Raw genomic sequence first — 27,869 nt, 5'->3', positions numbered from 1 at the left:
CAACCATTTTTCCTCCAAATTTCTTGTGGTCTTTTTTTGTTTTTGTTGTTAATCCCTTAGGTCCATTTAGCACTGCCTATATGTGTATATTTACAAGATAATCTTTCAGGGGTCTTTTCCTAAATTTCTCTCAATCACCAATAGCTGCTCAGATAGAAGCAGGATTCTTGAGTCACTTCCTGTCTTGTGCTCGGGTTTTAGTTGTCTGACTTTATACATGTCTGTGCATTCAGTTATAGTGCTGTGCATTCCTACATGCCACTGTCATGTCATGTCTTGTCAAAACTGTTTTACTGCAGATGTCTACTACCTCTGGACTTTATATTTCTTTCTCTTCTTCCATAATGATTCCTGAGCCTTAATAGAGAGGGAAGGTGATACCCCTTTTAGAGCTAAGCATCATATACCCTCTTATCCTATGTGTGTTGACAAATTGTAAGTCACTGTATACATCTATTTAATACACAGACAAACTTCATTGATGAGGGTTAATGTCTGCTTAGCAAAGTAAATCGTTAGGTTCTCTCCTAGGGTCTATGATCTCGCTGGACACTGGTTTGGAGCCCAGTGAACAATGCCAGCTGTAAGTTCTGTCTTGTGGAGTGAGCTTTAAGTAAGTGGTTGGTTGGATATCCTAAAGACACTTGTGCCATAATGCAAAAGTGCCAGGCCATTTATTATTGTAGCTTGGAGAGTTTATGTAGGTTCCTCTATCTAGCACTATGAAAATTAAACAGTATGTACAAAACTCCCAAGTCAATACTGGATTTATTTTCCCATGTCCTATGATTCAAGTATGTGGTGTCTTCAGCAAGAGGGTCTACAATCAGTTTCTGAATGGCAACCAAAAGGAATAGCAATAGTGTACAATGTTGGAAATGGTGTCTATGAGACCTGACGGACAACTTAAAAGTTGATAACCCATATCTGGCCTTGTGCATTTTAAAGCCTATGGTGCCTGGGGAAGGCAATTTTTCCCATTACAGGATAACTCCATTTAAACTGTGCTTAAACACACACACAAACACACACACACACACACACACACACACACACAGGCCTATGGTAATTTTCCATATGGCTCTTGCCTAGTGTTGAGAATGTTTTACATTATTGTTTGAATACATAGAAGATACACAGGATTGTGTTGTTGACCATGGCAGATTGCCCCAAGGAGAGTCGTATTCTCTGCACTAGGAAATGTCTTTGCATTGACACTACAAAACTTGGGCAAGAAAATCTGTAATCCATGTGCCAGCTTTGAGAAAAAAACAATCAAATAAATGTTTGGCATGACAAAACTGTTACCTTTATTTTTAGGGATGACAATAAAACTGGGATAAATTCTGTAAAACATTTTTGTTCATGGGCCTATGATGATATATTTTTAAAATAAAATATTTTGATATCTGGACAAAATGGGATTATACAATCAGTGGTCTATGTTGTGTCAAAATCCTCCTATCTCAGTTTTAAAAAAAGAGTCTAGTACATCTTTCCTACAAGCACAAACTCACGTTAGATGTAGTGCATGCCAGTTTTTTACAACAATAATAACGGTCTCCTGTATACCTCACTCGCATTCCAAGAGCCAGAATGGGACACAATATGCTAAGCCTTTACCGTCTTCCAATCATGTTTTTCTTAAGCAGTTGCACCCATGCACAGAACAGCATCCACAGCAATGACCAGTGTCCTAGGCTGAAGGCTGACAGTCCAGGCTGACATTCAGCCCCATATATTCTATTGAGCAATCTGACCAGGATGGGCAAAGCTTCCTGCAGATAAAGACCCTGAGCTTGCTGTGTTCCTTTCTTCACACTCCCCTCCCCTTTTCTACAAACCCCAGTGGCACACACACAGACACACAATTTAGATGCAGCCTGTTCTTGCTCTTCTCCCTGGCTTTGGCTCCTTCATGCCCTTCCTCAGCTCTCTCCCTCTCCCTTCATTAAATCCCAATCCCCCTTGTCTGACTGGCTCCTTCCCAGGCAACAGGAGAATGCAAAGCCACTGCTGAAGCTGTTATTGCCTCTGCAGCTGGGTCTCTGTCAATATCACCCGCCCACGCTTATCTAGCTTCTAGAGTCACAGGCTGGCCTGGAGATGAGGGTGGGGGAGTGGCCAGGAGAAGGGATGCAGGAAGGCAAAGGAAACAAAAACAGCCACAAGGCTTGCTGGGCATGTGTCTGTAGGTGGTCTCTGGTTCTGTGACTGTGGAGCCAGTCCGGTGGCTGATTGTCTAGCAGTGGACAGCGAGCACAGTGCAGCAACCTCCTAAGCAGAGAGCCGAGAAGAAACAGCAGCCAGGAGAGCAAAAGCTTTGCTGCTGGTGTTCTTGGTGGAGTTTTAGTGAAGACTATCGTTTGGCAGCAAGTAAGTGCATTTTTTTTTTCATGTAGTGACAATCCCAGGATAGGGATAGCTTGTGGCATTGCCCCGCTTTTCCATCCCACTCCACCTGCCCCACCCCATGTACAATATTTAGGAAATGTTTGAGAACCAGAAAGAACATTAAGATCTAGACCTGAACTAACAGCTGTAAGGTGGGTGTTTGATTTGCATATGTGGTTAGTTATATCACCCAACCAGGTAAGCTGAAGCCAAGAAATGCTCCATTACTGTAAAAATATCTAGACACCCCCCGCCCCGCCAGGTGGTGATGGTTAGACTGCATGGAGCAGGAGGTATGCTATAAAGGATTCAGTTTCTGTACTTCGGGTAATTTCGTACTTTCAACACTGGGGCTTTTGATGTGACTATCTCAGTATTATAGCTGTGGAAGGATGCAGTTGGAAATGGTGTGTTTATTCTGAACAGCTTGGAGTTTGGCATCATTTGGTGCAATATGGTTTTATGTTTTGTTTGTTGTATTGTGTGATCTCCCAAACACAGTCCTTCTACAGGTCTGTTTCCTTTGGGAACTGATGTTGCTCTTCTGATTGTGTTACTTCCAGCACTTACGGAATTGTCAGATCAGTTCCCACGCTGAATCCATGCAGAATTCTCAGCTGATGGGCCCGTTTAATGTAACATGTGGATACTGGCCGGGAATATCTGAATATGTGTGGAAGCGTTTTGGTGGGGAGAAGTTCGAGCACAGTAGAAGGAGCTTTCTGTGGCCTGGTCAGAGCCCTGGCACCTTGACTGTCACACTAGCTCTTCAGTGCCGTTATCAGATGTTGCTCTTACAAGTAACATAGATAAGATTCATGAAAGATAGTAGCCCTCCTCTTCTGTGGGCTTCTGCCTTTAAGTTTACAGTTACCCTCCTACTTTCATACTCTAAGTAATAATTTTATGAAGTATTGGGCTACTCAATAGTTCAGCTAGGATCCCAGTCATAAAATTTTGGGGACTCAGAATTATAAAATTTTATTTGCATTTGGTATGACAATATGAACTATTGATATTTAACTTCATTTGAATTGTTACTCCTGGTTTGTAAATGGTTTAGGACAAATGCCTGCTAAAGACTAAAAGAGACAATATGAATTGTTTTATGAAAGCAATAGTTTGTGTAGCTGTTGGTTTTTCTCTCCTTCACCAGTGTGGCTCTCAGTATGATATCGGAAGAACGGGTCTTTGGACAAACCATTCTAGAATTATGAGAGCAAGAGAGTCATATATGTCTCTAACCGTGTATTTTTGAAATCATATTAGAGTTTATGTAAGAGTTCATCCTTCTAAAAGATGTGCCAGTCATATTGTAACACACCTGAGTATTCTTTAAATACAACTTACACCTTTTTTCTCTTTTTAATTTATAATTTTACTTTTGTTGTGTGGCCTTATTTGCTGGGTTTAACAGTTGAGAATTTATTTGATATAGTTATTAATATAGGTGCTATCAAGTTTAGGCACCAAAACCCCCTGGTTGCAGAAATCCATTAAATCTTGCTTTTTAGCAAAGGATACCACGAACACATCTTTATTCATGGATGTGTTTAAAATGATAGAATTAACCGAAATTGGTGATGCGGCTCTGGAAAAGGGTCTGGCCTCAGACGACATGGCTGGGACATGCTGCTGTTTATCAGACTGACCTGGGGAACTGGGGTCAGAACCAAACACTTGGGAACTGGTCATTCTGTTTCCTGGTTCTCATGTGGTTAAAAAGGGGAGGGAGAGGTAACTGATATGTGTTGTGATTGAATTTGCCTAAATGAGACCTAGTCAGATTTTATCAAACTAAAAATGTAGGGTCAATACTTTGCCCAACCCCTTCCTTGGATAAGAATTATGTTAAGGATCCCAACTCTAGGAGTCACTGGAAAAAGCTCTGCATAGCAGAGCAATACTTGGAAATTCACACATAACTTTCTAGTCACAACTTAAACTTTGTCTTCAAAGCTTATAGGTAGTACACAAACATTCTTTTAAATATATTTTAATTTTTGAAATCATAATATAATTATTTTTACCCCCTTTGCTTAACCTATTTTCACACCATTACCCTTTGTGTAAGCAATTTTTCCTTTCCCCCCTATTTCTGCCCTTTTTCCACCCCACTGCTTTCTCACACATTCATAGCTTCTGTTTCTTAAATTACTGTTACGTTTTTGGGAATTTGATCTTTTATTTCCACTAGCCTATATCAATATTGATCAGTTTGAGACTGTTTGCAACTCCTGCTTGCCTCCACTGGCTCCCAGGAAAGATGCTGTCTTTCCTGACATGAAATTAGAAACAGTCATCATATCCCTTGCCTTTGTCCTCTTCTCTCCTGTATCTCCTGTGTGATATGATGTCAGCTAAGCAAATTCACACCTCCCAAACACTGAAATATGGAGACTGTGGCTTTGAAAAGAATGCTTTCCTATGATGGTTTCTATGGATATTTCTCAACTGTGTCACATCTCTTGACCCAGTTAAGATTCTGATTTGTGTACATTTATGTAGCCATTGCTTTTTTTCTCTCTCTCTTATAAAGATTCATCTTGTTGTACTCTCTTTTACTCTACCAAGCAATTGTGTCTTCGTGTTGTTGGTGAGGCCTTTCTGACTGAACAAAATCTGTTGAAGATAGCAGAGAATAACTAAGGAATGCTCCATACCAGAGTTGGGTATCAATCTCACTGTGTAGTTATCAAAGATCTTGACTGAAAGAAGAGCTGGAGATGTGGAACTGCTCATGAAAATCCAAACTTGAAAAGTCTGTAATTAGGACCTTTGGGACTAGAACACCAGATGCTGATTCTTTGGAAGCCATAGTCCTGGAATGAATAAACTGTTGCCAGTGGAATATTCATTTTTTTTATTTAAACATGAAGACTAAAGCTTCTAGTTCAGCAGAGTCCACATGGCCTGAAACACTGGTTATAGATTACAATCTTGACTTTGGACCACAGCTTCTATCTTCCATTGACCATACAGCCCTCTGATGGTCATGGGTTTGCCCAATGCAAAGTGAAATTAAAAGCCAATTTATTGTCATTCACCACAGTTGTTTTTAAAGTTCCTCTGTTGTTGCTCTTCAATTTTAGAAGAGGTGGACATCTATTGTGTTTAGATTTTTTTGTTTCTTTATTTTGTTTTGTTTTCCATTTTGAGCTTTTGGGCTCTCAGGGATTCTGGTAAGTCAAGCAGACTCAGTGTTATGAACAGATCTAAAGGGGCATTTCCAAGAGCTCTTCAGGCCTCCAGAAAATATCCCAGTTCTGGATTTAAGAAGAGCATTTCATAGATCCATTGGCATCTAATACTATTGTCCAAAAGGTCATAAGGTTGCTGGAGACTGTACAAGCCACATTCATTACTGCATTCCCTTGTATTTCTCTAACAGAGACAAGAATGCATTCTTCCCCTTTGAGGTCTTATATGGCCTGTGGCCAGCTCGTTCTGGTCAAGGGTCTAACAGACTAGGCTTGTAAGAATATTTAGTTTTGAAAGCTTTTGGCTTTCTTCCAGTATGCTTGTTTTGTAGACCAGACGAGCACAGCTTGATAGTTTTAACCATCTCAGTAAGAGATGTTCCTAGGGAACAGTGACATCGGCATAGAAAAGCTCCAGTGGACATCGGTCAAATGAAGAGGCTTTCATTCTGGTACCCAGAGTCCTCCCCTAATTATATTGTCTGTCTAGTTATAAAAGTTCACCATGTTGAAACTCACCTTCTACAATACCCCCGCGTGTCATTGCTGCTCTTCAAAATCATATTGTATTTTAATTAGATATTTTTTCATTTTTTTTAAATTAAAGTTAGTCTTTGACATTTTCATAGATTTAAACAATGCATTCTGAGAATACTCATTTCTGTTTACACTCCCTTATTCTCCTTCTTCCCTGTCAAGTCTTCCTCCTCCTTGCAAGTCTCCTTTGCTATCTCATGTCATTTTCCTTCATTTACTTCTGACCTTTATTTTGTGTTGTGACTCACAAATTTTACCCAAGGCTCTGTCTATAAGGCAGGGTGTGAAACAATTCCCTGGAGCAGGGTGGGGTCACCACTGGGCAAGGGGATGGAGATGGCATGGGAGGACTTCCCCCTTTTGCAGGATCTATCAGCATACAGTACTTACTTTCCCAACTATCACGGTATCTTTCTTTACCTGGAATTAACTTATAGAAATAAATCCCATCTTTCCTATCTCAGTCATCCTCTGTATCTCCTGGGTGATACAATATCAACTAAAAAAAATCTCACAATTCCAACAGTGAAGGATGGATCCTTCGGTAGTGAGGTGAATGGTTTCATCAGATGGATGAAACTTCCACAATTGAATGCAGAAAGACCCTGCCTTGTGAATCCCACTGCAGGAAACCACCCCAGCTGAGTTCATGACTCCAGCGATGCTCTCATCCACATACAGTTTCTTACATCATCAGGCTTTTACTTCCTCTCTGCCTCTTCTTCCACGATGCCCCTTGAGCTTTGGAGGGGCTTGATATAAATGTTTTATTTAGTCACTTATTCTCAAGTGACACAATATTTAGGTTGGTATGGCCATAGAGCAGTGGTTCTCAGTCTGTGACTCTCAATCACTTTGGTAAACCTCTATCTCCAAAAATAGTTACATTACAATTTGTAACAGTAGCAAAATAACAGCTGTAAAGATGTAACAAAATAATTTTATGGTTGAGGTCACCATACTCAACTGCATTAAACAGTCACAGCATTAGGGAGGTTGAGAATCACTGTCATAGACAGTCATTATTTCCTTATTCTCTGCACCCTGAGCAGCCATTCTGCATTCATTGTTGTTTTCCCAAAAGGCAAGCCACTTCTCTGATCAAGGATGAGAGTATCACCTATCTATAATAACAAAAATAAAATATTTTGAAGTTAGTTATACATGTCTATTTAGAAAAAATAATAGTAGTAAGTGTCCTTGTAGGGCGTATGATCTTCCCAGTCGCATTTCTAGTATCAGGTCTGAATTGCCTTCTGTGGGACAAGCCTCCTATCTAAATAAATGGATGCACTCTGTAACAGTGCCTACGATTGTAGCAGTACAAGTCTTTGCTGTCGGGTCAGTTTTGGAGCATTCGAAGCCTACCAACTGGGAAGCACCTCCTGACTTTTCTCTCCCAGATGCCTATGTAGCATCTTCCATAAAATACGAAATCTACTTAGCAGGGAGGGAGCTTCCAGTTCATGTGGAGCTGGTTTTCTCCATGTCCACAGCCAATACGTGTGTTGTTCTACATTAATCTCTTACCATGTAGTTCTAGTGGACACACATGAGGAATGGTTGTGTTGTTCTCGGGGTCCTTTCTGAATGATAAACAGCTGACACTAGTAGCAATCTCAGGAGTGTTTCTTATGACTGCTCTTATAATTAAATTGACTCTGCTACTCAGAATGTGGGTGACATTAATCCCTCCTCCCTCAGCACAAGAGATACTCAATGACCACCAACCCTGGTTATAAAAATTGGGGCATTATAAAATTTAGGTTTGCCAGAATCTCAGTGAAATGTGTCTCTTAAAACATTGATGGAGTCTGTACTTCAGATTTTGCTGACACTCCTTCACATTTCAGACCATCATTTGTAGTTTATAATAATAGAGAAAAAAACCTGAATTAAAAATTTTAAGATGTATAATCAAACAAAAAAGTGAGTGCAAATAACTGAATTTCCCTCCTCTTTATGGGTGAAATTTATATATTTGCTTTATTGGTTCTTCTGTCAATAGACACTGAGGTTGCTTCTGTGTAACTCCTGTCATAAAGCTATAATTAATATGATCATACTCACAATCCTTTTAAAATTCTGATTTCAGCTTCTTCATATACACACAAACATTCTTTATGCTGAGGATGAATCTGGAATATATTATGTAACATTAATTTATCATTTATAGTAAATAAATGTACTCACCATGGCATTCATAGAATAATGATTCCAGGACCTCTTTTGGATATAAAAACCTATAGAATGTCAAGTTTCTTGTATCATATCATGTAGCATTTTTATTTATCTCTGTATCTCTTCCCATCAATATCATCATCCCTAGACTGCTTACAAACTCTGACTTAATGCTGCTGTGTGATGCACTGTACTGGTCACAGCCAAAATTAGTTGACCTGGCTACAGAACACGGATGCATAAAGCTTAGGTCTAAAGACAGTATGACAAAAGTTCATAGGTCTGGTTACATATTCTATAGGGGACAAGTTACAGACTGGGCATCATGGACCAGCAATGACCATTCCAGAATCAGTGAAAGGAGAGCAACAATGAGATTAAAGAAAGAGGGCATTCCGGATGGTTGCCAAATTCCAGGTACACTGATGGTATCTCAGTCAAGATGTCCTTTATTCTCAAATTTTTACTGTATGCCATTCCGATTTCTGCGTTTTCACAGTCCATACTGACTGCAAATTATTTACCCTGAAGAAAAATATGCAGAAATATATACTCTTATGTGTTTCAGAGTGCCTTTTGCCTACCTCGATAGGCTGGCCAACCAAAGGTTGTTCACTGAGATAAGTCTCCATCACGATTCTACAGAGTTTTGCCATTAAAATTATTGATTATGTTAATTATATTCAGGCTTCTCAGAATTTTATTAGCTTCAATCATCTTTCTTTGTAAGCTTCCGTTTTCAAAAATCAATGAATATATATTTCAAAGACTCCCATTTTAAAAATAAGAAAAGAAAAAGGAAGAAAGAGAAGAACAATGCAGCGAACAAGATTTGTGTGCAATCCTCCATTGAGAAAATAAATTCAAGCCAGAGAGACTTGAGGGAAAAAAATGTATCAGACAATCTGGCGGAGAGTCATCCTAGAATTTAGCAAAGATGAAATATAAGCTATGATACATCTGCTAAGTGCACAGAAGGGGCCACAACCAAAGAAGATGTCAGTCTAAATTGACCATTAGATGGTCAGATTGATTCGCAGTTAGCTTCCTATATTCTCAAAAATTCATATCCTGTTCAGTGCTTGCATTTTTATACCTTTTATGCATGCTTCTAGTCTGAAGCAAATCTAATTTAAAATACTATGGTGGACTTACAGTTATCATTATGTTAGAAAACCATTATTTGAATGTCACTGGTATAACAGCTTCATGCGTTGCCAGTGTGTGATACTGAATTCTCTTCATTCACAAGTTTGACAGCTATTTAATATGTGATAGTTTCATACTCTTATGTCTGCATGAAACTGGCATCTGTGATACCTTCTTTGCTCAATGGATTCATTGTTCTAAATTTTTCTTTTTCCTTATTCTTCATTTGTACGCTTGTTTTCATAAGTGGGCCTTATTTTCTAACCAAAAGCTTTTTGGAAGTTTGTCAGAAATGTGCATATGCACATCCATATGCAGATGTGTGTGTGTGTGTGTGTATGATATCTATTACAATTCTCTGTCAAAACTAACCTAAACATTTGTTTCCTGATGAATTCCTCCAGATCCCAGAAAGATTGCTAGTTTATAATCTACACTCAGTAGATTAAATTCTTGATTGAAAATAAGAATAGATATGCATAGGCAATGGGTGGTCACTTACGATCTCTGAGAATTTGACTGCTTTTTTTTTTGTTGCTGCATCATTGTAGATTCTGCTCTATATATCAAACTGAGAAATGGGGTGTGTGTGTGTGTGTGTGTGTGTGTGTGTGTAGAGGGTTATGTGTTGAGGGGTATTGGAACTAAAAATAAGAAAGAAAACAGCAACCAAACATCCTGGGGGAGGAGCGGTGGTTGTTGTTTTGGTTTAGTGTTTGTTTGTTTGTGCCTTTCATTATTTCTAAGATGACTGAACAACAGTTGTGGACATGGAATATTACTGGCGCTAGCTTCACCTAGCTAGCTGAGTTCAGAGAAGCCTAGAAGTAGTTCAGCAATTAGGTGTCCATGTAATTCATGTAACTCAGGATTCTTTTGAAAATGAAAGATAGCTTTCTTCCACAACTAGTGTGCATTCAAACTATCTCCAGCTGCTAAAGAATTTTGCCTGTACTGTTCAAAGTTAAGATAGAGCACCCTAGGAAGAAGAGAAAAACAAAAAAGAAAAAAAAAGAAGAAAAGGTGATTACGAACTAGGCAAACATCAAGCATGGTATAAGATGGAGGTTCCTATGTGCTTAATCTTAAACCTGAGGGCTTCGGTGTCCAAGTGTTTGAGGTCATTTGTTATCCGGATACCAACCTGGAAAGGCTGTCATTAAACAAATACTCAGAATGAGGACAACTTGAGCAGCTGAGGGACAGGCGATACCTAAAGAAGTGAAAAGAACGTGAATCTCCTGGAAAAGCAGGTGTTCTTAAGCAGCATATCATGGTGCTGCAACCCAGATATTCTGAAGTTTTCTGGGTTGGACCACTGTTTCCTCATTCTTTATAGATATGCGGTGAAGAATTCTGGTGTACAACCAAGTGCTGATGACTCTCATCAGCAACACTGTTAGGCTGTGTCCATCCACAGTGTTCAAGCCAGCCGTTGAACCTCACATTTTGTCCTAGAGACTACGAGCTTCATGAAAAGCGAATTGGACACCATTACATTGACTCATCTTCCCAGGGTCCCGCAGATTGTTGAAGGCATTGTGTCTAGGACAAGCTAACGTAGGCAGTGCAAATGTTCGAGATTTAGGGTTGGGTTTACAGGAAAACTGTTTCAAACTCATCGGTCTGGTCAATGATTCAGAATACCTCTTTAGAATCTATTGTGCTTATTTCCTCTGCTGAGAAGCTAAACAAAAGGAATCTAGTGGAATAAAGACACCTGAAAGATGCATGAGCCCAGCTGGCTGTGAGAGCTTCTTGAGTGCTTGCAAGATATTCTTAATTCCTGAGTTTTCTTTTTCACAGGCCTCAGACAGTTAATCCATCCCAGAAGAGTCAGCTTTACCAAAGATTGCAAAAGCCAAATTAGAGAGAAACATTTGTTTCCCTGTGGGGAGTGATAGGGTAGTTTTCTCTAACTTTTATTTTTATCTCTAATGTGATCATGATCCAGGAAATTGTGGTCAAGGGTCTGTCTGATGGGGTCTATCAGACAGAAGTCTAAGTCAGCCCTGCCTCTATTGTACCTTGATCATTTTGATGAAGTAGCAAGGGATGGCCCTACAATCCTAATGATTTCACAATACATTGGAAGTTTTTAGACCATCTGGAGAAATAAAGTAAACTAAGCTATTTGAAAGACTGGGCTAGACTACTTTCTAGGATCCCTGGCAGGGAATGAAAGACCATTGGTATCCTAGAAGATTTGGGTATGAAAATTTAGGGCAGAACCAGCTATACACTGTAAACTTGATAGATAAGCTCTGTTCTTTTATCATAGTCATAGGACATAATGGCATAATCCTTTCTTCGGAGTTCCTTGAAAGGATGCCACTGCCCTTCAACCTGCATCTCTTTCTGCTGTTGACTCCTATGAGGCTCTTGAGGTCAGTCTTGGCATTTGTAAGTTTGCAATCAGTGGGGGGAGGGGTGGTTTTGTTTTTTTGCTACCTGACTCTGTATGCTTCTAAGCTGGCGATGTCCACTGCCTGTGTTACTTTGCATGTCAGGAAGGCATTGACTAAATTATTGTTCAAGGGTACAGTCCAGTTTTACAAGTTATACAATTCGGGTTCACCAGTGTTTGAAATAATTTTGGGGATTTTTTCCTCTTTAAGATTTAATAATTTTCAAGGATAAACAAGGTAAAAGGTGGTTTTAATTTGTTTAAGAGTCTGTATCCCATTGCCCTTATTCTATAACTGCAACAGTGATATGTGGTATCGTGTGTGGTGTACTATAATTAGATATTTTATGAATGGCAAGCCAAAGCAAAGCACCCGGTGTATGCAAATCGAAACCTCATATTGCATTCCTTAATTATGTACAAATATTGGGTATAATTCAAATATATATATATATATATATATATATATATATATATATGATGTTCTGGGAAGTGGTGGTGCATGCTTGTAATCCCAACACTCCAGGAGGCAGAGGCAGGAGGATCTCTGTCAGCTTGAGGCCAGCCTGGTCTACAAAGTGAGTCTAGGAAAGCCAAACTGTGTCTCAAAAAAGCAATATATATGTATGACACTATGGTTAATTTTAGTGTCACTTAGGACTATTAAATTGATGAACAATCTTTTGTAAATTCTGGAAAACACTTTATGGCCAAGCATGGTGGAAAACTCATGTAACTGAATCCCAATGAAGCCTAAAATGGAAAATTTTCAAGTTCAACGCCAAGCTGGACTACATCATGAGAACCTGTACAAAAAATCATCTGTTCTTTAAAGTAAGATTATATTGTGGAGACGTTTCTTTCTTTTCAAATGTTCTCTTTAGGAAATCTTATTTCAATAATGTGTTCCAAAGAGTCAGATCAGGGTAAGTCAGAGGAGTAAGGAATAATAGATGTAACTAATCTGGAAATATGAATCCAGCAAATATGAACCACACTTGGTTCCATTGTGCTGAGGTATATTATTCTCCAGGAAGTTCAATTGAGAGCAATAGCAAAAATTGCTGAACTATGAAGACAACACAGTTTCCAAGGGCTCCCAAAAATAAAAGCCATAAGCAAATCAGCAGTGGCTTACATTAGAAGAGAATAATACAAAACAAAATATTTGCCTTCAGGAGTAGGTAGAAGAAATGGAATAAAGAGAGTTAAGTTGTATTAAAGAGATATGGAGCAAACATCAACCAATTTTGGAAGCCCCAAAGTCTTTCCTTACAGGTGGACATTACCATTTCCTGTTAGACATTTTAGTATCTCCACGTAAAATTATTTCTACTCGTGAGACTCACAGCCATATAAATAATAACTGTGAAAAATTTAGATTGTATTTGCAATATCATCTGCTCTTTCTAAATCTGACTAAGACCTTCAAACCTAGAGAGACGTGTGTGATGGCTTCTTGACCAGGCTCCTCTTCCATTAGTCTCAAGCCTTCAAGCTCAGCTCAGTTCAAGAAAATAATAGCCCATTGGATGTGGTTACACACAGGAGAGAAGGGAATCTAAAGAGTCAAAATATTGGTAGCATAGTTGACTTTTTCATTGGCTGTCTTAGGCTGCTTTTTATAGCCTGTTGTTTCCATTATAATGTTTAATTGTAATGAGTTAGAGACAGTTTTTAGAAGAGGAAACAGAAGCAAACAGTATGACAATAGTTACAGCCTGCCAATCCAATCATGAAGAAGTATAAATAAAGGTGAAAAAAGCGCACTGAGCTTTGGAAACTCTTTAAGAAAATCACTTCATTGCAGTTGATCACTGTAATTTATTATTTTACTATTAATTATTGGTTACAGTAAAAAGTTATAATGTATTCTTCATGTTGTCCTTATAAATTCCAATGTATCAGATAATGGTTTAATCGAAGATTAGTAGGTGTAAAACTAGTATACTTTAAAAGATTAAAATAATAACAAAGTATATAATAATAAGGGGAGTTTAGAGTACCTGACAGACACGGCTCTAAATGCACTTTATCATTGCTAGAATTACTCTGATTTTTATCATTTTCACTCTTAGGTGAGAAAATCAAGGCATCAAGAGGTGGAGTACCTTTTGTAAAGTCAAAGATGAAGAAAAGTGTGTTATATAAATTGCATAACCATTTACAATGAACAACCACTATTTTAAAATTTATAATGCTGAGCTGGAGAAATGACTCAGTGTTTAAGAAAACCGATTGTTCTTCTAAAGAACACAGGTTTAATATCCAGTATCCACACATGCACACAAATAGAACTTACTTAACTTTATCAAACCTCAGATTTCTATTTACAATTTCTCACTGAATTTCCACTTTAGGAAGTTTTTAAATGGTATTTCATATATATGTGTGTATATATATATATATATATAATCGCTCTTTCCTAATATTTGAAATAGTATTTCCCATGTTCTACAATATCTTTATAAAGAGCTCCTAATCACTTTCAGCCAAGTTTTATTAACCTCTGTCAATGCCTCTGACCTGGACCTAGATGTCAACTATTACCATTTAGCATTTTAAAGGATATTAAAGAGAACATTATCATCTAGTTCCTTGTTATTTCTATTTTTAATTTATTCCAAAAAACCTGCTATGATTTGGGAAGCATACATAATTTATAGGAACCCTATCTAAAAGTTTATCTATACTGTTATGGAGGCTGCATCTGAGACACTCCAACCCAGAGTCCTACATGAAAATGTTGTAGCAACTTATGCTACCAAGATGTTCCTAGGATGCTCCTGCATGTCAACACTTTATTATACTTATTTATTTATTGCATGGTATGTACGTGTGCACATATGTGCATGTGTTTGGATGCATGTGGGTCATAGGCAGGTGTATGTGCTAGAGGTGGACACTGGTGTCTTCCTAGATTGCTGTCTACTTTATTTATCAATGTGGGGACTCTCGATGAATGTAGAGTTTATATATTTAGCTAGTTCACTTAGCCAATTTGTGCACCAAACACACCTCATCTGAAGCCATCCTTCCTGTGGTGGTCTGAACTTCTGCCTTCACACTTGATTGGCAAGCACTTTATATACTGAGACATTTTTTTTCCAGCCTATTTTAGATTTTTATAAAGAAATGAATGCATGCTTTCATTCAGAATATTTTCCAGTTTTTCAATGCATACCTTATTTTTATGTTCCAATAGCTAAGCTGTCTGGGATTGGAGTTGGTTATAAAAGTGATTGAACCAAGGTTAGTGTAAGCTTCTGTTCCATACCTTGCCATGTGTTCCTCCAAGCATGCAAAATACAAGGGAGAAAGCTCTCAAACCTGCAGAGAATCCTCCCTGTTCACATAACAAAAATACTGTTAATACACAAACTTCTTAATGTTGTTGAATAACAATAAAGCCAGGGCCACATAAACTGTATCTCACAGTCCCAAGTCTTTATTAAAATTGTGAATGGCAAGGAAAAGTGAAAACATTGCTGGTAGGGGAGTAAAACTGTAAGATGACTGTCAGGGAGAATGCCTCCTATTTTGAAAAAATACTGGAGGAACAATTATGCGTAATCATTTTTTGAGTAACTTTAATTTTCCACTCCAAACTGAAAGGCACTTCTCAATATCCATATGTCTACAACCTGCCAATGCTTCAAATTATGCTTAATGATAACAGAAGAGTAGCACTAGGAAATATGAAATTACTTGATAGAGTAAAAATCACTTTTAAATATTCTCACTTACAAGAAAGAATACATTTCAGCTAAGTCCACAGTCCATGTTAAATGACAAAACCAACCCAGTGTGTATTCATAATTCTTCCACTTCAAGGTGTCAAACACTCAGTGCTGGACACTGAGCCTTGCTCTGTTGCTACTGTAGCCCCCTAAACTGCTAAAAAGGTGCCACAAATACTGCCTCCTTAAAAAAGTGGACTACCCAAATTTGCAGACAAATGGTGGGAACTAGAAAAGATCATTCAGAGTGAGGTAACCCAGAAGCAGAAAGACACAAATGATATATACTCACTTATAAGTGGATATTAGCCAGAGTATAGGTGAACATATTAAAATCTATAGCCCTAAAGAAGCTAAACAAGGAGGACCTTAGGGAAGATGCTTAATCCTCATTCAGAAGGGCAAACAGGATAGACATCGGAAGTAGAAGACAAGGAACTGGACAGGAGCCTTCCACAGGGGACCTCTGCAAGACTCTATCCACCAGGGTATCGAAGGAGATACTGAGACTCATAGCCAAACTTTGGGCAGAGTGCCAGAATCCTAATGGAAGAAGAGGAAGATAGAAAGACCTGGAGGAGATAGGAACTCCACAAGAAGAACAAGTGTCAAAACACCCAGTCTGGGAGGCCTGCAGAGACTGATACTCCAACTAAGGACCATGCATGGAGAGGACATAGACCCCCTGTTCAAAGGAAGAACATTGGCTTCCCAGTTTCCAAGTGAGTTCCCTAGTAAGTGGTACAGGGTCTGTCTCTGACATAAACTCAATGGCAGGCTCTCTGATCACCTATTCCTCCTAGGGGGTGCAGCCTTGCCCAGCCACAGAGGAAGATGATGCATTCAGCCTTGATGAGACCTGATAAGCTAGGGTTAAGTAGAAGGGGAGGAGGTCCTCCAGTATCAGGGCACTAGGGAAAGGGCATAAAGGGAGAAGAGGGGAGGTAGATGAGCCTGGAAGGAGACAAAGGACGGGACTGCAGAGAGGATTATTGTAATAAATAAATATATAAATAAAATTAAATTTTAAAAAAGTGGACGACCCAAGGTACTCATACTTTATATCTTTGGATCCAGGTTCAGAATCTTAAACTACTGCATTTATTGGCTTGCCAAAAGCATACAGTTACTTAGATCTATGTGAAGCCACATAAGTTGTTCTCCCAATTACCTAACTCTTTCTTTTCAGTTGTTCAGGAGGTCCCCTACCATGATTCATAGAATGACAAATCCCCTTAATCCAGAGAGTGGAGTCCAGAGATTGGATTGCATAATAACAATCTCTTGTCTTCTTCAAATTAATGTCTGCTTTTATTGTTTCTCTTTTCCTAGAGATGCCTATTTGCCTTTAGCCTGTCAACTATAGAGCCATTCAACTTTATCCTTGTTTTGGACATTTCTAAAGAAGCCATACTTGGGTATCAGTTGTTTGCCTTTGCCTAAGGTATTTATAGTTTAGTTGGGTATTTTCAGTTAAGCACCAGCAAAGTTAGATCTAAGCACAGTTGAGTTAGCATTCGTCTCCTCCAGTTACCCAGCTCTACCACTACAGCGCAAGACACCAAAATATACCACTGATTCTGTAGAAAAGGAGTCACAAAGACAATTTGAAAGAAAGATAACTTGAAACATTTATCTCAGGAATGGCACTTATTAAGTAAGCTTGTTCATAATTATGATTGCAACACTATTGATGTAAAATTCAATAACTTTTTTTTATAAGATTGTGCTCTCTATACCTTTTCTGATTCTTCAAAAGATATGGATCCCATTTTAGTGAAGAGTTATACAACTGCAACTTATCAAGAGTGCTACTGTGATTTGAATGTGATATAAGTATTGTCAAAAGCTTGCTCTAGCTATTGAATTTTTCAGAAAGGCCATCTAATGGACAGATTAACTATTAATCTTTATTTTCTTAGGCATTGATGCTGTATTAAGATAGTGCAACAGATAGGATAGTGCCTGGACCATGTTATATAAATTCCCCACAAAAATGCTTTTACTGAATTATGTTTTAATGATTAATAATTTAGCCTGCACTCTACCATCTAAAAGTCAGAGGCCTGCCAATTCCATTTGATAAATGTTTGAATTGCAGTGCAGTGCATAGAAGATAAATGCCTGCTGTCCATTCATTCTTCAGGTCAACAACTGGCTAAAGTGTCAGAGTAACTATGAAAATTGTCATCTGAAATAAGTTGCTGCAATGAGGAAGAGAATGAGTCCCAATAAAGGCTATGATGTGGCCTATGTTTCTGTTATCTGAATTAATCTTATGGAATTTTACATTGAATATATATAAAGGATTCCAAATTTAACATATATGGAAAGATATTGAGAATTTTACTGAAGTTTCATATATCATAAGTAATAAAACAAGGAATCATTGGATTATTTTGCTGAGAAATGGTAGAGCAAATGGAGGTTATGCTGGGACTGTAGGATAGGAAAACAGACTGCCAAATTGAATCTTGAGGTTTCAAGGAAGTCTAGACTATTTACTCTAATGAGCATGAAACTTCTCCTCCATGTCTAACGCTAATAAATATAATTTTAATATACATGGGTTGAATATTGTTGGCTAGCCATCTAAGTGGTTTTAGGCTAGGTGTGACAGTGCTGTAAGTCCAGGTATTCTGAATTCATAATCCTTTGTGCAGAAACTTGAATAAAAATACCTTGACATTTTATTGTTCTAAGATTACACGATATTGACATTACCAATCAATATTTGTATCCATTGCAACTGTCTCACCCAGCTATCAGTAACTGCATGCTTCCTATAGCTACTTAAGTGAGGCATCATGCCCAAATGAACTCATTCAATTTTAGAAAACACTTTATCTTAACAGCAAATCTGTTCTGTGATTGGTTCATTGATTGTAGTTCTTCCTCTATAATAATATGAGAGTGTAGTTTCTCTTCCACAGAAAATTTTTCATATACTTGAAAGCAACAAGTTTCTACTTTGCGTTTTTCTGTATCGTTATGACATGCTTCCATTCTTTTAGCCAGGCTCTCCATATTGTCATATTATTATAATCAAAAAATTTTATTTCATTAGGTTTTGCTCCAGTTTACTCACACTGAATAGAGGAGGATTTCTTCTCCATCTTCTGTCAACACAGGCTAAGGTTATATTATCTTTCTAGGCAAGAGAAATTGGTATTGACTTGTATTCAAATTGTCATTAAATAAAACCCTTTTGACAGTTTCCTGTGCTACAATGCATTTCTTACCTGTTATAGTTGTGCATATGGGTACAGCTAGTAGAGACTTCTGAGTCTTATGTGCACTGTCATTATATATGATTACATTACCTTTGATCTGTGTACCAAATTTTGTCACAATTAAAATTCTTTTTTAGGGGCTGGAGAGATAGCTCAGTTGTTAAGATCATCAGTGGCTCTTCCAGGGGACTCATATTCTATTTCCAGGACCCACGTACTATCTAACAACCATCTATAGATATATCTTCAATTCCGAGGGAATCCAGTGGTGCCCTCCTCTGAACTCCAAAGGCACCACACGCACACACTGCACAGTCTAGGAAAAAAATCATATATATAAATAAAAATAAATCTCAAAAAAATATACTGATTTATTACCCACTGTGTACCTAATCCTGTACTCAACTTTTTGTCAATCTGTATAATTTTATCTTTGATTTAAGGAATAGTCTCAATTTTATGGCTGAAAAAACAAACTCAAATATATAATTAACTTGACTGGGATTGCTGTGAACAATAGGAACAATTTCAAACTTGTATATATATCTACCCAACTTCAAGATTGGTGATTTTATTTGTTTCATTTATATCTACTAGGCCATTTCCCACAACAACCTTAATTAGTTACCAATCTAAAAACTTTCATGAGTGGAAAACTGATTCTTCAGTGAATTGATGGTGCAGGTAGAAGGACATAACTTTCCATGTCTAACAGTGTGGGTTTCCATAGGTAAAGAGCAGAATTGAAACCGGACAATTACCAAAGTATGCCAAAGAAAGCATTGAAGTTAGAGATGCTTTCAGGAAGTAGGGTAAATGAACAGTATTCAATATCATAGTGAAAAAGTATCAAAAAAGGGTTCATGATGCAGAGAAAAAATATCATGAATAATTTTCTGGTCATGAATTTGTGGTTTTGTTGTATATATTTTGCATTTTGTCTGTATTTCAAACATTTTTTTTAAATTTTATTTTATGTGAATTGGTGTTTTGTTGGTGTATGGGTCTATATAGCAGTGCCAGGCCCCCTGGAGCTGGAATTGCTGACATTTGTCAACAGCCATGTAGATGCTGGGAATTGAATCTGGTTCTCTGGAAGAGCATCTAGTGCTCCCAACTACCAAATAATATCTTCAGTCCTTTGTCTGCATTTTTTAATTACATTTTTCATATGATATGTTTGGATTCCTCATTTCAAACTTCTTACAAATCCCCCCACTTTCCCACTTCCCCAACTCTATAGCCTTTCTTTCTTTTTATTTTTAGCAGCCGAAAGAGTGACTGAAATATTAAAGGCTGTTTGTCATGATTGTGAAGTAAAAAATTTAAAAAAAAATCTTTTTCCATGTTGCTTTTCTTCCTGAGATTTCCACACAAACATCCAAGAGAAGGAAGTATTTTAGAACTGTAGTTGTTAGATATCCATATACAGGAAGTAACACAACTTCTGTGCCTTTGCCAAGACTACTTGTATAACATAGGAGAAAGGAAGAATTGTATGGATATTTGAGTTAAAATCTGCTCAAAATTTACCCATATTCCTGCAGACATATCTCAGCAGAAGAGCACTTTCTAAGAATGAGCAAGGCTCTGGTTTGATTCCTGCACAACTAAAGGATAAGATGGATGATAGCAAGTCATGCAGGGCTTGAGGTGAAGAAAGTAATCCAAATCTAAACACAAGAAGAATGGGGCCCAGAATCATTGGAGACCATTTAAAGTACAAAAGAACATGTGATGGCTATATGAAATACATAGGAAGTGATTAGATCTGACCACTAAAAGATGGTCAAAATCTTACATCCTTAAAATTTTTCTGTTGTAGTAGAGAAGCTGAAATAAACCAGTACAATTAAAAGAATTCTAGGAAAGACTAAAAGAAATTACAAATGAGTCTAACATTAAGTTTAATAAAACTCAGAATGGCTTATAGATCTATAATATTGAGGCATAGTCTCTTTAAATGTACCTACTTAGTTTGGGGTCTCCCTATTTTTACATCCTGAATCATAAATTTAAATTTTGAGACCAGGAAGTTCTATATGGCTCAGAGAATCATACATAATAGTCTCCCTTTTTTATTTTGAATGAGTTGAGTTTGTATGTATATAAGAAGACAAAATAAAAGAATAAATATTAGCTAGGGATCGATGGAAGGAGAGTTAGACATTGAGAGAGAGAAGAGAGAACATTAAATCAAATGTTCAAAATAGGAAGCAGAAGTCATCAACTGGAGAAGTCCCCCTGCGGTTGCCGTCTGGAGTACCAGATTGGTGGTTCCAGCTGGAGAAGTGTCTCAGGGGAAACTTTCAAGTAAAAGAAAAAATAGCAACACAGAGAAATCACAACACAGAAAGAGCTCACAGAGACTGACTGCGGAAATTGAGGCACTCTAGCTGGGTGTTCCATTAAGCTTCATCTTCATGGATCAGCCTTACATGGCTGAATTTCAGGCTCATCTCCCCCACTGCCAATGAGCTGGTGACAATTCGCCATAATTATTATCTTTGTACATGACCAAATTTTATATGGTATTTTTTTTTACAGGTACAAGTTGAAAAATGTTGACTTCCCCAGAGCTGAAGAGCCTTGTCCCCTTTACAGCAGAGTCACTTGAACTCATAGAAAATCACACTGCTAAGAAATGCAGTGAGGAGCACGAAGACGAAGGTTTAAAACCAAGCCCTGATTTGGAAGCTGGCAAAGAACTTCCATTTACCTACGGAGCCCTTCCTCGTGGAGCCGTGTCAGAGCCCGTGGAAGATGTCGATCCATACTACTGCGTTAAGAGAAATGTAAGGAGAAAATGGAATCGAAACTGTATTTTTATTAGCTTATATTAAACCCGTTAAAATAGAATTGAGAAAAAAAATAGAATTGAGATGAGACTTAGATAAAATGAATAGAGAAAGAGCTCTTTCATAATGTTTTTTATGCGGGGTCAACATAGTCAAGATAGTTAATAAACCTGAGTAATAAGTTATGGTTAATGAACCTAGTATATGTATATTACTTCTTAATATAAGTGACTTTTGTGGAAATATGCTGATTACCTTTATCCAGTTTTCAATTTTAACATAGTCATGAAATATTTAGAATGGGAGCACCAATTTTAAACATCTGATAACTTACTAGTCAGAATAGTACTTTCAAATTGTATATTTTTTGTTTTCACTCATTCATATATTCACAAATTCAAACCTATCTCATTTCTAAAAAGACCTGAGAGACCCTACAAATTACCTAAACACACACATGTACACACACATACACACACAGATATTTACTTTCTTTACACATGAGAGAGAGACTCCCATAATAAGTACAAAATGCTAAGTATGGGAATGATTTTTGCTAGAAAATACAAAAATCTTATGTGGATTGATGAAGCTAGGAGAGTTTTTTATTTCAAAAGCAGAACTTAGAAGCTGGAAAATGTCTCTGTGATTAAGGGTACTGGCTGCCATTCCAGAGGTCAAACCAGAGTTTGATTCCTAGTACTTGAACAGCAGATCACAACTTTTTGAAACTCTAATTCCAGGGAATTTAAATTCCTCTCTTTGTCACCCTGGGACCTATCCACAGACATAATTCATAGGTAGACATAAAGCCAAAATAGCTATCCACGTAAACCAATAAAGTGAAATAAGGTAATCAGCTTACAGAATACTTGGAATTTTAATAAAGCCAAGGTAGAACATTTTATGGACAAATGAACAGGCAACAGCCAAGACTGATTCTGCAAGGGGGCATGGAGAGGACGGTGCCATTACTGGAGACTCAGTTAGGTTGCCAACTGTAGTAAAGATGAGATCTCAGTAGTGATCAAGATCATATGTAATGAATGTGGCAGCTCAATAAAAGTAAGACAGCATCTTTCTATATTAGAAGAGAAGGGACCAAAAGAGGAAAGAGACAATGTGAAAGAGAGGGAGACGGAAAATAGGGAGAGAAGGCAGAGAAGAGATGGAGGTGAAGAGAAAGGGTGAGAATGGGAAGAAGAGAAGAGCAAGATACAGAGAAATGGAGGGAGAGAAGGAAGGGAGGGAGTTGTATGTTGTAAATTAACTTAGTGTATGTACTGATATTGCTTACTATAAATGCCATTTGTTGAAATATGATAATTACTTTCTTCTAATTACCAATTTTAAAATAAACACGAAATGTTTACACTATGGGAGAGGGAGAGAAAGAAAGAAAACAAAATCAGGAAAGAAACAGCAGGGTATAACTGCTGGGTAAGACTAACATTTACAACTTAGAAGAGTGAAGTTACCACCAACAGTATCAAATATCAAACAACATCATATTGGGGAAACATGAGGATTACCTACTAGCATTTTGATATTCATGTATTATTTTCACTGATGTTATCTAATGGGCGAAATCAAATGAAAATGTCGGGAGAAATAAATAGATAAATAAATAAATAAATAAATATATTGCACGACTACACTGCTAATACTGTCATGGTAAAAAGTGTCACTTGAATTATTTTGAGAGTATTTTAGTTGAGATGCAAGTTAAGTCTTCGTTTGACTTGTTTTAGCACTCACTTTTTGGTGTGCTTGTGTTGTCATAGTTTATAAACGGCAGTAAACGTAGAAAAGCCTGTGACTGTAGCAGCAGTCACAATACTGAGTAATGTATGCAGACATTCTGGCCATGGGAATATTGTTATTGAAGGCAAAACCAAAAAAGAACGAAACGAGCATTTTATGATGGGTATTTTTTTGTCTTTTTTAATTAATTTATTTTTTTAATAGAACATGTCGTTGGTTGGAGAGAGAGGTGGGTACGATCTGGGAGGAGTTGAGAAAAGGGAAAGAATATTATCAAAACCTATTGTATGAAAAATTAAATATTAATCAATTCTAAAAGTTCACATAAAGAAAAATAAATAAAAATGAAACCATATTCGGAGTTATGTGTGGTCCAAGTGGCCGTGAGGCATGAAGGGTAAAGCCTGTGGGAGGGACTCAGTGCATAGAGTGTTGAGTCACTAATACCACATTATTTAACCAACCAAACAAACAAAAAACCAACTGCAGACAAGATATTAGGAAATAATTTGGAATTACCCATCCCTTCACAATGACACACATGCATGTTGAATCTCCCATCAAGTCTGCAGTTGTTTTGGAAGCTACCATGGAAAGTAGAATTCACATAATCAGAATATAACCTAGAACCCCTGCTCAGATGTAGCCCATAGCAGCTCAGTATCCAAGTGTGGGTTCCCTAGTAAGGGGAACAGGGACTGTCTCTGACATGAACTCAGTGGCAGACTCTTTGACCACCCCCACCCTCAGCGGAAGACAATACAGCCAGTCCTAAGGAGACCTGATAAGCTAGGGCCAGATGGAAGGGGATGAGGACTTCCCCTATCAGTGGACTTGGAGAGGGGAATGGGAGGAGATGAAGGAGAGAGGGTGGGGTTGGGAGGAAATGAGGAAGGGGACTATAGCTGGGATACAAAGTGAATAAACTGTAATTAATATAAAAAATAAAAATTTAATTAAAAATAAATAAACAGACTATTAAAAAATAGAATTGCACCAAATATCCTCTTTTCCCCCTACAAAAAAGTTAGTAAGTTAATTTCCTCCTACAATCCTCCCTCATAAATAATTCAAATGATTGATGTAACATTTCAAAACATTTGATCTTTTTTGCGTTTTAACACTACATTGACTTTTTCTGATATAAAATTAAAAACCTCACATTCATGAAGTTATGATATGTAGTTCCTCTTATACCTTTAAGTGCAAATCCACTCACTATGTGGAGTACATTAATTAGTTCAATTGGGAGATGAGGTGGAGGTGGGATACAACGGCAAATGATTTTCTTAAGTAGACAACCAGCAAAACAAAACAAAGCAGTTAAAAACCACTCCTTTTGACTTAAAAGTAATTAAATATTAGAGCCAATAAAATATGACCGAATTTCAAACTGGTGAGCATTGGTAGTTTGTTGCTCAAGATTTGCGTTCTTTGTTTAACTGTATCTACTGTGGTTTCTTACAGACTTTCATGGTCTTAAACAGAAACAGAGTTATCTTCAGGTTCAATGCCGTTTCTATCTTCTGCACACTGTCGCCTTTCAGTTCACTGAGAAGAGCAGCTATCAAGGTTTTGGTGCATCCATATCCTTTCTAGGTGTGGTTGGCTGTGTCTCCAACGTGTTACTAACAAGTCCAGATGTTCTGTTATTCAACACCTGCTACAGAATCTCTTCCTTCTTCTTGGTAATATGGGACACCATATTAAACACTAGATTTTTCTGTGATAATTCTTCTATGTCTGAAAAACACATAGAAAATATAGTTTAAGAAAATTTCAATAATAGTTAAAATGTTAATTCTTGTTTTTCAGTAAGAATAGCATGTATTTTCAGTATTTGTAAAAGGATCTTATCACTTGTATCTATAAGTGCAATTTATGTAAATATGGCTTTTTAAATGTAATTTATTGTCCATTTTTTCTTGACCATGCTTACTCTATTCCGCCTGCTAATTTTAATTAGTGTCCTCACTGACAGCCTACTTATGTGCATGAATAATCCACCAGAATGGATATCAGCAATAGAGTAAGTTACTTGGTTTTATTCTATATAATACAGTCTATAATTATATTTTGGTTTTCAGCACTGTTAACCTTGATGGTATTATATTAAAGTTTAAAATGTGTCATGAATTGAAACATAACACAATTTAACTTTAAAAAATTTTTAAAATTAAGAAAATTTATAAAGACAAGAGACTTATTTTGCTCATAGCTAGAAGCTTCAAGAGCACAGCACCTCTGCTGTTTGATTCCATTTCGGTCCTCTCGCCTATATTAAACTGTGCTCTGTGGAAACAGCAGCAGCTCTCTTGCAAGCAATCGTTAGACTGAGTGTTTAAATACATTAACTGATTATATCAGTTGGAATGTTTCTCTTTTGCTCTATGCATGTACCATGGTATCATAGGCATTCATAAATTGTCAGTTTTATATTTGTCCTTGTTCGTGGAAATACCAAAGAGTCTGATTTTCAGTAGAATAATGGAAATATAGATTAAATTTAAAAAAAAATCAGGTTTTCTGACAATAACTTTGAACTTTAACACCATTCGTACAACTAGCTGATTCTCAAAATAACTATGATACTTCCTCATCAAAAAAGTGTGTGTGTGTGTGTGTGTGTGTGTGTGTGTCTTTGCACACATTTGTATTAAATTAGGGTTTAAATACTACCACAATTAGTTATGGTAAAATCCGTATTTGGAGTATATTGCCTAAGTACTATAAAAAGATTGCATAGAAGCTCTGTCAGGACTACTACAGGGAAGAAGTAGGTAATCAAATTCAGTAGCCAATACTTCCACGCAGGCATCACTGAGGCCCACTCTACAGCTCTTTGCTAAGTTTCAAGGGGACCAGGCTACCTGATTCTTGTCTAATTCACTGTTTCCACCTTGCCGAACACATAACACTTCTCTTCCCAGATAACTTACGTTGCATAATGGATGACTTTCACAGACATAATGTTTCAGAGTTGACAATACACTATCCTCAACAGTTAATATGTGTGCGATTTGTTTTTCTGCAGGAATACTTTGCTTGGGATTTACACATTTGAAATACTTGTAAAAGTCATTGCAAGAGGTGTCTGGGCAGGGTCATTTTCCTTCCTAGGAGATCCCTGGAACTGGCTGGATCTCAGTGTCACTTTGTTCGAGTGAGTAGTATTTCAGGTTGTAACGTTTTAATGATTTCAGTTAGAATGTGTCCTTCAGACAGTTGTCTCTAGGTGGCTATTACAAATGAAAGGAATGGGTGGTTTGTTGTGTTATAGAAAAATAATATGTCCTAATAGTACACATTTTAAGTGTACAATTATTTTTGCTGTTTACGATTTATTTTTGTTGTTGAGCAAAGAATATCCTTAAGACATATAAGGTTTCTAGCTTACTTGAGGCTCAGTATTAAAACATTTCCTTTAGCTCATGTTCTGAAACTAGTAAACACGCTAAATACCTGAATAAAGTGTTTAAGTACTCACAGACTTTCCTGGAGTATTATGTATAATGTTAATTCTTATCTTAATTGTCCATTGCTTTTATTGATTATATGCTCTTTGTAGGTAGGGAAGGGATCAGTAGATCCAAATTTTTGTTAAAATAATTTTAAAAGGGATTCTACTTTTCCTTAAAAACAAGTTTTATAAAAAATAAAAGCAGTGTCTACTATATGTCATTATAATCATTGTCATTTGCATTCTTGTTTCTACCAGCTAACAGGTATTTAACCTTGCTAACAGATAGCCTGTATTGTGTGTACACATGTATGAAATTTGAATATGATTTTTCTATGAAAGTTCTCTGAATAAGAGAATATCCCCCACTTTACAACAGAAATAATTATGACACAGAATATCAACTACTATCTTGTCATACAGCTAGTAAACAGTGGATGTTATTTCTACCCAGGCATTCTGGCTGTAGGGTAGATTCACTTACATAGAGCACACCCTGCCTTCTGCTTTCATCACTGCTCATCATCAGGTTCCTCATCATCAGGCGTTTAAGCACTTAAGATGAACCATGTTTCTATTTTTAAAAACAGCTAGTGGGTTTTCTTATTTTCATTATCAATTTTATAGTCAGGTAACAAGATTTTATGAATATATTATAGACTGTTGTTTCATTCGAATTTAGTATAAGGTATAGGTGTTATAAACTCTAAGTTTGAATTTGTATGCTACTGCTACGTAAGGTTATGTTCTCAAGAGCAAAATTGTCTTCCAGTCTAATAAAACTATTTCTTGAATGGGATCATGGGAGCAAAGGACATCCTTGGAAATATAATTTTTATAGTACCTTTCAAAGACCATAGGTTCAATGACATCTAATAAACACCCATTTACTCCCACAGACTCATCACAAGGTTTTCACCAGTAACCACTCTTCTAATGCTTAAAGCTATAAGAACCTTGAGAATTTTGAAGATTATTCCCTTGAACCAAGGTAAGAAATGCTATT

General features: G+C 37.2%; 1 protein-coding gene across 1 annotated transcript in view; it reads left to right on the top strand.

Annotated features, from left to right (window-relative positions):
* The first annotated feature begins 1,994 nt into the window (after window positions 1–1,994).
* Window positions 1,995–27,869, top strand: part of Scn7a (sodium voltage-gated channel alpha subunit 7) — an 82,220-nt gene continuing 56,345 nt past the window's right edge. The window contains exons 1-6 of the mRNA XM_021657463.2: window positions 1,995–2,376; window positions 21,389–21,636; window positions 24,871–24,989; window positions 25,343–25,432; window positions 26,438–26,566; window positions 27,763–27,854. Of these exons, the coding sequence (XP_021513138.1) occupies window positions 21,403–21,636; window positions 24,871–24,989; window positions 25,343–25,432; window positions 26,438–26,566; window positions 27,763–27,854 (664 nt within the window). The 5' untranslated portion in view covers window positions 1,995–2,376; window positions 21,389–21,402. The remainder of the gene's footprint in view (window positions 2,377–21,388; window positions 21,637–24,870; window positions 24,990–25,342; window positions 25,433–26,437; window positions 26,567–27,762; window positions 27,855–27,869) is intronic.

This window comes from Meriones unguiculatus, chromosome 8 (assembly GCF_030254825.1).
Source record: "Meriones unguiculatus strain TT.TT164.6M chromosome 8, Bangor_MerUng_6.1, whole genome shotgun sequence".
NCBI lineage: Eukaryota > Metazoa > Chordata > Mammalia > Rodentia > Muridae > Meriones > Meriones unguiculatus.
Note: the sequence above shows the minus strand (reverse complement) of the source record. Positions and strands in the feature narration are given on the sequence as shown.